Source organism: Orussus abietinus, unplaced genomic scaffold (assembly GCF_000612105.2).
Source record: "Orussus abietinus isolate OABI.00-Male unplaced genomic scaffold, Oabi_2.0 scaffold6, whole genome shotgun sequence".
Lineage (NCBI taxonomy): Eukaryota > Metazoa > Arthropoda > Insecta > Hymenoptera > Orussidae > Orussus > Orussus abietinus.
The window spans coordinates 1,509,051-1,521,917 of record NW_019396002.1 but is presented as its reverse complement, the minus strand read 5'-3'; the positions used below and the strand labels follow the sequence as shown (position 1 = coordinate 1,521,917).

The 12,867-nt window shown below is 46.3% G+C and overlaps 1 protein-coding gene across 5 annotated transcripts in view; it reads right to left on the bottom strand.

Moving 5' to 3' along the window:
• Nucleotides 1-406: 406 nt before the first annotated feature.
• The window catches only part of LOC105694223 (potassium voltage-gated channel subfamily H member 2), an 83,043-nt gene continuing 70,582 nt past the window's right edge, over nt 407-12,867 (bottom strand). For 2 of the 5 annotated variants that reach the window (XM_012414687.2, XM_012414690.2), the window contains 7 exons: nt 12,560-12,735; nt 12,360-12,484; nt 11,618-11,713; nt 11,034-11,174; nt 10,237-10,564; nt 6,426-6,659; nt 5,171-5,486 (listed from right to left, as the gene is read on the bottom strand). In XM_012414687.2, coding sequence (XP_012270110.1) covers nt 5,171-5,486; nt 6,426-6,659; nt 10,237-10,564; nt 11,034-11,174; nt 11,618-11,713; nt 12,360-12,484; nt 12,560-12,735 — 1,416 coding nt within the window. Of the gene's footprint in view, nt 5,487-6,425; nt 6,660-10,236; nt 10,565-11,033; nt 11,175-11,617; nt 11,714-12,359; nt 12,485-12,559; nt 12,736-12,867 lie in introns of all 5 variants that reach the window. The other 3 variants (XM_012414685.2, XM_012414689.2, XM_012414686.2) reach the window with 3 other exon arrangements.

The window sequence follows — 12,867 nt, the reverse complement described above, 5'->3', positions numbered from 1 at the left end:
ACGAGTACGTGAGCCGCCGACGCCGACTGATAGATGGCACCGCCATCGCGAGTGCGCGAGCCCCTACCAGAAATTCGTTGTGCCGCCCTTGGGGGCAAAAAACGGTGAAAGCTAACGTACGAAACCAGAGGGCAGCACAGCATGCAATCGCGCGACCCTGCCCGTGAGCAATCTACCAACTCATCTCTGTCGACGATTATGCAGTGTACATACATACTCTGTTATCGTCGGGACGTGATGTAAAAAGATGCATAGAATCATAAAAGGATTTAGTTTCTTAAACAAGAGCGTTAAATGAAATGAAGATAGCCTATGGGTACGAAAAATAAAGTCGACGTGATTATTTAGCCTTCTTTCCGATTCACAGGACGGGAAGTAGTGTCGGGTAACAAGGTGCACAAACTCGTCTCGATAGACATAGTGAAAATATGTAATAAACATATTTTATGCAATATATGAAAAAACTTATAGATACATAACGTGGCATGACCGTCACCACAGGAGGAACCATCGCCGCTCCTACCGTTGCGTCCTGACCGCCATATTAAACAAAGTGACAGCCTTAATCATTTAATTTATCAACAAAAAAAATGAGACATCTAAATCCAGAGTCCCGTGAACCGGTCACATTATATATTAACATACTTATCCCAAACTCCAGTTACTACGATCGATGAAGCCAAAGTTAAACGGTTAAATAAATGCAAAGTTCTTCCAGATTGAATGATAAACCGCAAGGAAATGGAATTTGGATATCACTATAAGGTAATTGTTAGGAGAAATTAGTCAGTAGAAGAGGCGAATACAGTATAAAAAACAATTTAAATATAACTTTTAGAGTGTTTTCGCGAAATCAAGATGGCGGCTGACCGAGGCCTCGGTAGGAGCCAAGATGGAGCCGTCGCGAGATCTCTCATAATCGAATATCCTCCCCTCCGTACGTGTTACAAACGAGTGCGCTCGCCGTACAATTCGTGCAATTCAAATACTATAGGTCGTACATATATACAGAACAATGCGCCTTAATAATATAATGCGAGAGAGATGGCCGACCCGTCGGCCGGCCGCATTCGAGTCTACAATGTACATCGATGGATCGTGGCTTCGCGCCGATCGGTTCCGGAAGTCCTCGAGTTCCCTTCGCCAGATACCCTTAACGTCCTACGAATTTGTTAATGTCCTCATTATCGGTGTTAACGTCACTCCCGAGTGCCCTCGAGCCTTCGGTTCGCCGAAGCCGAAGCCACCACTCGAGGTTTCTTCGAGCTCTTCTCGTCGAATCGCGATCGCCAAGGTCAGTGAAAAGTGAAGAGAAAGGATGGCTTTTTCAAAGCCTCGGGAGAAGGCCTCTCGTCTCGAGAGGTGGGATTGCGTTTCATGAGGTCCTACTGTTTTAGGCGTGAATCTAGCAGACAAGGGAGGGACTTTGAAAATCTTGTAAGAAAATTCGAATTACGCGCGCAATTTCGCGAGACGGCTGTGCAGTCGCTGCGATAAATTCGAGACGGTTCGGCGTATCGACGCCGACGCCGGGACGTCCGGCAGAGCCTGGTCTCGCGTACGTAAGCATCTGAAGGTAGCGCCAGAACTAAATTAACAGTCTGATTTATTCTTATATCCTTCCTCTGGCGACAACCGCTCTAATCCTTACCCTTAAGGCGATGCTAAAGTGGCGGGAGAGAGTTCTCGTTCGTGAAACTTTTCTCCAAACTGGGTGTACCGAATCGATTCAAACTTAACAATATAAACACGAAGGGTACAAGGGAGGTCCTGAAACTCATGAAGTTTCAATTTCTTTTTTTTAAAAGGACTTCACAGATACATTTAAAATTTGTCATAGAAAAGGGAATTTCAAGAGTGCCGGCACCTTCCTTATAGCCTCCACGTACACGTTGTATAGTTTGAGGCAATTCGACACACACAATTCGAAGAAAAGTTTCTTGAATAATTGACCCTTCGGATGCCACTTTGACATCCCCTTAAGCCTAAATCGCGCCTCCCCTCCAGGTTCGGGCCCGAGTCCACCGAAGAGCAATTTTCTCAGAACACGTCGACGCCATTCTCGAGGGCAATATTCATCTTCAATGTTTCGGGAAATTTAAAACCTCCGTCATTGTCATTTCGGCAGATTATTCGACGTAAATTCCCGTTAATTGCTCCTCGATTTCGGGCTCCTCGAAGCGCAGCTTCCCACCCGCCATTTTGGCCGCCATGCACGCTTCTCTCACATCCCCTTCGCGCCGAGCTCTCGAGAAGCGTGTGTTTACTATGTTTCTTGAAAAATGTGGAAAACTTCCCTCATACCTCGAAAAAAGTACGTCTACAATGCGTCATGCTCGTACCACGTGGGCGGCGCGTCGCTTTGCGAGCGCGGAACCGCGGTATCTTCCTCGTCGTCCCTTTGCGCTACGTTTTGCTCGGCCAAACTACAGCAGCGCGATCGAGATGCATATTTAAACTCGAGACCGGCGAGGCGGACTTTCGAGAGGCTTCGAAGGCCCCGAGGCCCAAAAACTGGGATTCGCCCCGGGGTCCGAAAATCGGGCGGATCCTATATTCGTAATTCGTGGTGGGGACGCAAAGAGCACACCGCCCCCTTTTCGAAAATCCCTAACCTCGCCGGTCGCGCCAGTATTATTATTATTATCTTCTCTCTCTCTCTTTTTTTTTACGTTTTCTCATTATCTAAGTGCAACCACGAGCTGCGCGGACTAGAAATAGACTTCGCTATTTAATCTGTTTAATAAGCCGACGGTGTATCGCGCGCTTCTCTGCTCCCCCGCCATCTTGCTAACCGTCGTTAGACTATGATTACCATTATTAATAATATCGTTACGTCGAAGTTACTCTCTAGAAATACTGAATTAAAACGAGAACGCGGGACCGGAATGGCGGCGACCTGGACGACGCGTGTACTCGAAGAAGCGGAACCCAAGGTGCGAACGTAACCTAAACGACGAGAACCGACGCTTCGGGCCGACAATGGCGACTCCCCCGGCAAGTCGATAAATGTCTTAATTAAATAAATAGTTAAGAAAATGAACTCCGAGCCTGGACCAAGGGCTTCGCCGTGGCGCGTCCGGAAAGGAAAGAATCGAGGAAGGAGAATCCGCGTGCGCACGAGAAAGTGATTCGAGATGTCGTGTAAAAAAACGTACTTATGCCCGCGCATGTAAACGTAGGTTTATCGTGTATGTATTATTGCATAGGCATATAACACGTCGATATAAGTTCCATCCCGAGATTCGATATTGAATAACCCTTGCGAGGATCCGTCCCTCACGCGCGGCACTGGTGATATCAACAATTGCGTTAATAATCATAACGGTGATAACGGTGGTAAATGATAGTCGCAATAGTAGTCGGTAATGACAGTCAATGTAACGGTGATAATAATAGAGGTGGCGCCGATAGTCAATGGCGTGCCACGAGGGAGATATTAGGGATGTGAACCCCCTCCACGACTGTCTAAACGTTCCTTTTTTGTTTCAGTTTATATGTCTCATGTATTAACGAGTATTGGGAAAGGAATAGTTTCCGATAACCTGTCCCCAGGACACTTTTCTAGGCACGCCACTGTTGATAATCCCTGGGCCCGTGACGGGAGCGCTCAGTCCGATTGCCCCCGCGTGACGACGCCACTGCGGGACCAACAGGAGTGGGGAGTCAATAGGCGCGCATATGTTTCCGAAGTGGGGGAACCGGGCCGAGCGCACTCCTGCGGAGTTACTAAGAACTAATGCCTTGCAGTTACCGTCCTGCTGTCTTCGAATGCGTTACCGTTAATGGATCGGACACGCTCCCAGACGCAAACGCATTTTACTGCGTTCCACGTTCCACTCTCCTTTGCGTTATACCAAAATGAACATTCTGCTCCAAAAGCAATTCATTCTAACTCATGATTTTTATCTCAAGATTCCATATCATTCTTACACCGTATTTAATTCCATTCAATGAATTTATTGAAATTTAAATTAATCGCCATAGAAGGTGCAAGGTTTGGACGAAAAAAAAAAATAGTGACCAATTGCAGAAATGCAAAAATAAAATGAGCTGAACGCTTAATTTCAAACGATAATGTGCGTTTGTTGCCACTTTAGCGGGGTTACCAGTTTACAGAAATTTGCGTTTAAAAGTTGACGAGCGTGTCCGGACCATAAACGCTTAACGTTTATTTAGCTCTAAAAAAGACGTCGTTTGTCGCGACGCGAGCGTCCGTACTGTTTCCCTCTCCCGCTCGCAAGATCTGACTTTTGCGTACCTCGAAGCCCTGTCTCGCGTATCTCGAAGCATGCTCTCATTCCATCGGCCATGAAGTGAATTGGTTAACCCTTTTGGTTTTGGTTTGTATTGGTTTCGCGATCGAACAAGACGGGTCTCAATTTCACTCCCCTAAGCCGAACGCCCACCGCGGAAAGAATGTCGAATCCCCGTAGAAAACCCTATATTATACAATTTCAGTCGTGAACGAAGGTGTAAACGTTTCGAGACTCCGAATAAAAAGAAGGCACGGTGCTCCGTGGCTCGACGTCGAGCCGAGGACAACAACAAAAGCTTGATAAATCAAAGGTTCGGTCCGCCCGAGCGAGCGCGCAATTTCTCGGAACATCGAATTCGAATTTTAGGGTTAGGTTCTTCCCTTCCACTTCCTCCCCTCAGCAACGAGCAATCCCGTTCGGACCGTGAGTCGTTTCCCAAGTATACAGTCTCCTTTTCCCTGATTTCCTCGCGGTTTGATGTGACCGAGCCACCGATCGATCGATCCCAGCCCGTGGCCCGACGAAGGCTCGTCAGCCAAACAAGGCTCAGATTGGTTAACAACGAATGTCCGTAGAATTAAAGCCGAAATAGAAAGAGGGGGCGAGTACATCGAGGCGTCGCGACGTCGTCCAAAGTTTCGCCAGGACCGATCAACCGGTACGCCCCACTCCGTTCTTCCGCCTTCGAGCGCGACACGTTAAAGCCGCCATTAGAAAAGAGGGGAAAAAAAAAAGAAAAAAATGATAATGGAACGAATAAAAGAAATGGCGACGACCACAGCCAAGTTTTGTCCGTGCGACTATAGCTTCTAGCCTACCAATAAAGGCAGTATGTTTTTAAATATCTGTTTCCCCTCGCCCGCGACAGGAACCCCGCGTCGGGAGACCTCCCTGACCGAGCTGGAGTCCCTTTAACTGCCGTGATCCTGGTCCAGCTCGTCGAGGGACTCCAGCCTCGCGATCGGCGCCTCGTTTATCGCGAACTCCCAGGAGATATCCTCGCTGGCCTGGCGCGAGGATTCCTGCCTCTGGGCACTCTGTCCGTCCGAGGGTCGGCCCTCCGAGCGCTGGTTGCCCGACAGCTCGCTCGAGCCTCGGTGGTTGGCCGAATCCTTCCGCGAGTCGCCGCTGCGAGGGCGCTGGTGTACGCTTCTCTCCGGCACCGGCACCACGCAGCTCCACGGGTCTTCGGTGTCCGGCTCCGAACGCTTGTTGAAGGAGCTGTACCTGTTCGACCAACCAAAAAGATTACTTCCCACGTACCAAAATATCTCCCCGAATCGTGTACACACACATGCACTCGCGCACACACACACGGAACATAACAGTTGCAGAGAAATCATAGTAATTCCTGAAACTGGTAGAAGCTACCAAAATTCTAAGGACCCTCTTTGACTTTTCGAGTGACGTTACAAGGTGCATGACCCCGACACTCATTTTTAGAAGAAACGAAAATGCCTGCCGCATTGAAAGTCTAAAGCAGAATTTCAATTGTGTGGAAGTTACCCTCTCCGTGTTATCTAAGAACCCATTGCAAGAATTAGAATTAGGGGTTCTAGGAAGGATTGAAATTTCAACTCCGTCACAGGAGGTCCAGCTTCTTAACCAGGTTCGCAATAGCTTGAGAGTTAAAGTAGCGGAATTATGGATGAAGGACTCAAACGAGCTAGTTGCAATGCACTGGTAATACTGGGCACGCGTATTAATCCAGTACTAAAGATTGGCCAGTTCAATCGTTAATAACTAGATACAAAATCACCTGGAGTAAAAGAACAGGAAAATTTCGACTTCAGATTTCAACTTCCACCAGTTTCAAGCATTACTACGGATCCTGAGCCATCCTGTATAACTTCGATTCCATCGTAATCAACGTAACCTCTAACGTTCTTCCAGGACGAGTACTTCAAGGAAGGAGCAGGACTCTGCGAAGGGAGAAACAGCGGAAGTGGGAAAGTAACAGGAAGTAAAGTAACCCAAATTGACAGCGGAATCTTCCTAAATTGAAACCTACTAAATTGGTACGGAATTAGTTTAAGTGCTATCTAGATAAGTCCAAATGAATGTTCTTAGTACCAGGTGGTGGTTCCCGAGTACCTTACAGTTGTACACGTGTGCAGATTTACATTTTATGAACACATTAAGGTAAAGTGGCACTCGGATATATACCCAGTCTTGAACTCGCCGCGCCGGAAGGCGGCGGGCTGGCTGTGCCAGGCGTGCGGTTGGTGCGCCTGCGCACTAGCAGGCACGGCCAGGTCGACGGGCTGACTCTGCGACCTCGTGGGCGCCGCCCGGCCGTTTAGGGCAGTCTGCAGAGCAGTGGCCAGGGCGGAGGTGTCCGAGGTCACGGTCAGCCTCGAGGTCCCCGAGGAGGTGGACGTCGGCTCCCGCGTCGGGGGCCTGGAGGACACAGGGCTTCCGTGAACGAGGCTAACAACGGGGGTGCTCATTCGACTCGCTAAGTCGTAGCGATACAGAAGCTCGTGGTTATGTACAAGTGGGGGGTTCAGCCTCTAAGTCTCTAAATCGGACGGGCGCGGCGCCACGAGTCCTCCCGAGTCCATTTTGGAACTCGGATGCGTGACGTGGTCGACGATCGTCGCCATTTTGTCGACTCCTTTAAGCCGACTCGCTTCTACGGTTTACGGCGTTAATTATGCTACGGTGGTAAGTAACGAGGGACCTAGCGGTGGTCTTTCTTTGTTAGAGAAGAGAACAATGTGGGAGAAGAGTACTCTGAGAAGTATGCTGTGGGGTTAGGTATGTTAGAGGCGAGTAAGTATCGTGTATGGCGGAGATATTCTTATGGTTTTGCTTTCTAAGGGGAGCGGGGAAGTGTGCTTCTTTTTAGGCCGTCTTTCCACGTGGTGAGAAGAAGAAGTGAGCAAAGAAGCTAGGCGAAGCTGCAATTTAGTAAGTATTTTGTGGGTATGGTGTTGGTGCATGTTGCAGATATCCTCGTGACCTTCACATCGACCGGTACATCACCCTTAAACCTTCAGAAATTTTATCAACAGATTATGTTACTTAGTTAATATCTACGCCATGAGAACCAAAATGTAAGATAAGGAATGTAAAGTGTTAAGCGGTGCATAATGTAAAATGGGATAATAATGTAAAGAATTGTAAAACTAGAATTAAGACAAAGAGGAAAGGAAATGTCGATGAAGATGCTGTAAGGGATTCTAAAGGTTGATCGCGTGGTACATTGAATAAAGTGGGGAGATTCTTTAACTTCTGTCCTTCCGGAAGTTATTTCCGTAAACTACAGGCGCCCATTTTTCTTCGGTTTACGCCATAGACACCTACCTGAGACTAAGCTATATCAACCTACCTGAAGCTAAGCTAGATCAATGTAGCTTAGACCTGCAACCGTTTTTTCGATTTCCGTTTCCGTAGAACATCACATTGGATTAATAGATTCCTAAACTCAATAGACTTTTAAATATGCTGCATTATGAAATACGTCGACTACCAGCATCGGCGATTCCCTATTTTTGGAACACTGGAAGACTGCTCCGAAGTACCGAAAGTGAAAAAAAGCGCCGAGTAAAAAACAAAGAATATTCATGCCCTGTCAACGCCAGTTGATAGCGCATCGTGTCGTCCAAGTCCTTTCGTTGCGATCGACTGATAAATTCCCCGTTTATCCCGAAGAAATGCCGATTATTTTCCCCGGTCATCCAAGAAAATGTGCTCTAGGATCTGATGACTAGTTCCCGAGTATCAAAATTCCTCGAGCCGTTCCGATTCCGTCGAAAAGATGAACCTCCAAAATCGCGGGAGCAGATGCTGGAAACACTCTCGGGATGGACGAAGGAGTTCCTCTCGACAAAGATATCAGGATCAAGATCAATACCATGACGATTACTGCCAGGATCAGCAGCAAACATTGGACCAGGATCCACCTCAAACTCGATACGAGAATCTAGAACCTAAAATGCAGGAGATGGACCACTCGGGGATCACGTAAAAAAATTACTCATGATGGCTAATCGACAGAGAAAATCGCAAAACCTGGGAAAATGTTATCAAGTCCCGATAACTGGAGCCCAAGCTCCGCGGGAGTGTTTTCAAATTCCAAAATGTGCTCCCTTTTTTAGGAACGACAGAGGGCAGAGTAATAAGATATGTCAGCGATGTCGCGACGTGCAAACGAAGAAAACCGATCCGGGGACCTGCAAAAGCAATTCCCATCAGCGTCGACCTTCCGACCATCGATCCATAAAAGACAGAAAGGTAAGGATAGTTATTGACACGGCGAAGCGTTATAAAACTGCGTAATAAAACTTTCCGCAGTACTGCTCGCAAGTGCAGAAGAAGAAAGAGCGACCCAGAGAAAGAGCCGAGCAGAAGGAAAAGAAACCGATCAGGAAGAACACCAGATACGCGATTTCCTGCCAGATGAAGGGCATGCCGGATGTGCCGCGAAAAGTCTTCAAGGTTCTTCATCTACTACGGCACGACCAGTTTATTCGTTACGTGGCAAGATTCTACAAGCCCAAAGCATAGAAGATTACACAAAGGAAATTCACTAAGCATCGGACCGTCCATCTTGAAGCTACTAATTTCTTTTGCGTCCCTTCCTGAAGAACGCATCTCTTCGGTTTAGTCTTTCGGTTCAACTCCTTACGGTTGATCATGTACTTCCTTAATATTCCTCGGCGGCGAAGGTTTTAAAGTGTTGAGTGAAGGTGCTCTCAAGTTTATAGTGTAACGTTTGCTCCTCTTGTCACGCCAACTTCACCTTAATAAAGTCTGATCCGTGTAAAGGGAGGTATCGAAATTAGAACGAAATCTTCACCCACTTGCGGATGGAGACTACTTCTTCAATTATTTCTTCGTCCATGTAGGGATAATGTGGTAGTATTACTATGATTACCTCGTTTCCTTAGGCAGAAAGGTTAGGCAGAGAGTGTCTAGTCTAAAGCGATAGAGCCTACTTCATCCGAATCGGTGCGAGCAGATAGAATGAGAAGAAATGCTCTACGACGTGACCGGTGTCTTCGGTAACCGATTGACTACTGCTACGAAAGTTGCGTGTTTCAAGTTCTAAGAGTACGCATGGGCGGCTTAAAGAAGTCTAGTGGCACGTTTAACGTCTACTGATTTTTTCTTTTTTTTTTTTATAACCCCATAATGGATATAGGCAATTCTTCGATCATATCTTCATCCATGCAGGGGGCATGAAAAGTGTGAAAATTCAGATCCGTGCAGGGCATTACTGTTGATCCGTAATACATGATGCTCCCGACTGATAAAGCTTTCGCCTGAAGGCATATTGCCTCGGGTAATAATTTTAATATAAAAAAAAAAAGAAACAAAGAAAAATCGTTGACTCGTGGCACCAAACCGGCCACTCGGTCGAAATAACTGTAGGATAGCGTCACCTTCGGAACTTGTCCAACCTTTCCAAAATAAAAGACGCCGAAATCAAATGCAACTGATCCAGGGATTTCGAAAGAAAGCTTTTCAAAAGGGGGGAAAAAGAAGAACTTGGTTACTTAGTTGTCGATCTGTATGCCTAGTCCTATCAAAATAAGAAGTAACCTATCGTTAACATTAAGAACACATTATTAACTAACTATGCTAAACACCCACGGGAGTTAATCCCTTTATTTTCGATTTAATCGTTCCGTCATTTATCTATCTAGCTGTTTTTCTATTTATCTAGAATGTCCTTTTGAAAATCCTTTTAAACACTATCCCACTAACACATCAAGAAGTAAGGACTCTATGCTATACCATCGCAATTAACATTAAAAGTTCAAAACGTAATTTAATTCATTGTTCCGTTTATATTCTTATTAGCCAGAGGAAAGAAAGAAGCGAATCTCTTTGTGGCTTCCTCCTTTTCTCTTTTCCATTCAAACCATGACTTCTGAATGTATCGATTATCACAGAATTGGATATAATGTCGGCAGACGGACAATATCGATTACTCGAGTATCCGAATGTTGTAAAAGACAATGCTTACCTGAACAAGCCATGGGAAGTGCTGGGCTGAATCTTGCCATTCCCATTGGACGATGGTGGCGCCGTCGGAGGTTGCGGCTCGCTGGCGGATCTCTGAACTAACGCGGGTGCTCTTCCACCAGGTCTGGCCGGTCCTGCTGGAGCCGTTCCTGGCGTCATCTCGATGCTGGAATTATCTCGGGATGAGTTCAGGGTCTGCTGGAGCAGCGCCAGGATCAGCCTGATGTCGCCAGCCATCGAGTTTTCCAACGAAGAAACCTGCCTGGACAGCTGATCTATCCTGACGTTGATCTCTTCCAGCGGCCGTCCTGGCCCACTCTGGAAATCTCCTGCGAACCGAACGTTTACGTTTCGACATTTAGATCCTCCTGAACCACTGATACATTACTATCCATACGAGAAGCCGTGAAAGAAAATCGTGATTTTGACATTAGGCGCCACTATGGTCAGATCGATGTACTATAATTACTCATGAGTGAGGTTTTACTCTATAATTTAAAAAATGGATTTGTGTGTATTTTGCGGAAAGGTATGCAAAAATACTTCGGTGACTGATATCGAGTTAAAGTGCATGCAACGATGTTCAGCGTTTTAAAAGTTACGAGTGTGTAATTTCTTGTAATAATTTTTCTACGATATTTCTCTTTAATGCATCGACCGATGGTGGCGCTGCCATATAGGCACTTCCAATTCGTTTCGGCGGTAATGATAATCTTCTCTGGCAATCTTGTATCCATATTGTACATATCAGTGTCATGGATAAATGGCATCAGGTCGAAGAGGAGCGCTCTCACCCACCATGAGAATGAGGTTGCTGAGGTGGCGATGGAGTCGTGTAATGGCTGGACGTCGTTGAGGCAGGCTGCGCAGCATGTTGGCTGAGGCTGCTCTCCCCAGCAGCCGAACTCCTTCTGGCTGGCCTCGTCAAGGGTGTCGTCACTGAGCAGAAAATTGACAAAGTCATCGAACTCGTCGCCAACCTCGAAACACCGGGTCGGGATCCGTACTAACGATGACTAGGAGAAGCGGCGCGACGTGATGTTAGCTAACTCGAATGATGATTGGAAATCCGATCTCTAGGGTCTAGGTACTGAGGGAGATCACCTGTTAGATATCGACCGATTATCGTGTTCAACGAACACCGTTTAAAACAGGAAGCATAGTCTAGAATGTCTCAAACTAATGCAATGCACCTAATCCTTGTTACTGTGCAGGGTTTACGTGTTCCAATTGTGCATACTTCCTGTTTTACGCCGTTCATTGGGGATTTCGTCGGTGAACAGATTTTGCCCAGCTTCCGGGTCTACTTCTTCTCTTTTCCCTTCTCTTCCGAGGCATGGATTTCTGCCGTTCATTCGAGGTGCTGGCCAGTTAGTACTTACTTTGCTTCGCGAGATAGTCGTGACTGGTCAATGGCTGCAGATGAATCTTGTGATGGCGAAGGTCCGGAATGCTGCGCTTGAGATGGGTTAGCATGCCTGAACAACCAGGATTGAAGGTGTTAACAAACTGGGAAACAAACTCAAACGCAAAGCGCGATGCCATTACTTACACGGGCTCTGGGAATGGTCAAGAGAGAGAGAGATAGAGAATAAACATGGAGGTCTTTACGTAGAAAAAGAAGAAATCAAAAATTTAGAAGAGATTTAGATAATTTATACAAAGGTGGTCGACTCGAATTTCTACCGAAAGTGAATGAAAAAGAAACTAGCGTTTATAGCAAATGACAAAGAAGAAGAGGCAGAGTAGATTGGTAGACAACGTATGGACAGGTTGCGATAAAAGGATGAACATTTGTACAAGATGGAGATGAGAAGAACATCTACTTCGATAACCCTACTTAAAGGTAAATAAAATTTCTCCTAAAATGCATCAGCTTCAATATATAAAGAGTAAGTAAATGTATCTTTCTTCGTACAGTAAATGAGACAATCCCTTAAAGGAGACGCAAAATGTGTAATTGAATTCATCGGCCGAGTTAGGACCAAAAGGATCTATCGTCGTGCATGTTCAACATTCCTCAGACCATGGGAAAGAAATCGAGGAGGGAGGCATTACGGTAACTCGTTAAGCATAACTCCTAAATCCTTTCGAACTTGATGAAAGGGGCGCCCAACTTCTTACCAGTTATCGAGTTCAAGGTGGAACTCCTTTGCTTCGGCTCGTCGAACTCCAGGTTCAAAGGAGTTACATCCTGGCCAGCCTTGTCCGTGTTGAACTCCAAGATACCGTGACCACTTCCTCGCTCACTAAAAGAAGAAACACCTGTCATATAGACTCTGAATGTACATATTTATGTCTCATAATAAGAAACAAAGACTTACTAGTCGTCTTGATCGTCCTGAAAAGAGTCCTGACGACCGGTGGGTATCAGGTTGGTGCCAGGACCTCGGCGATATCTTGGTGGACGGAAAGCGAATCTCCTGGCATCAACTTCGACGTCTGTTGGGGTGCTGACCGGGAACCTTGCCGACATTGGGTCGACTCCTGCTTGTTCCTCCTGAAACGCCATGAAATAACGTCTAAGCGTCCTTTCAGAAGGACCGAGAAAGAAATCCTGGATTAATCCGGCCGCATAATCATTCAATCCCTTCATCTAACTTATTAACGTAATTAACTATATTAATTAATT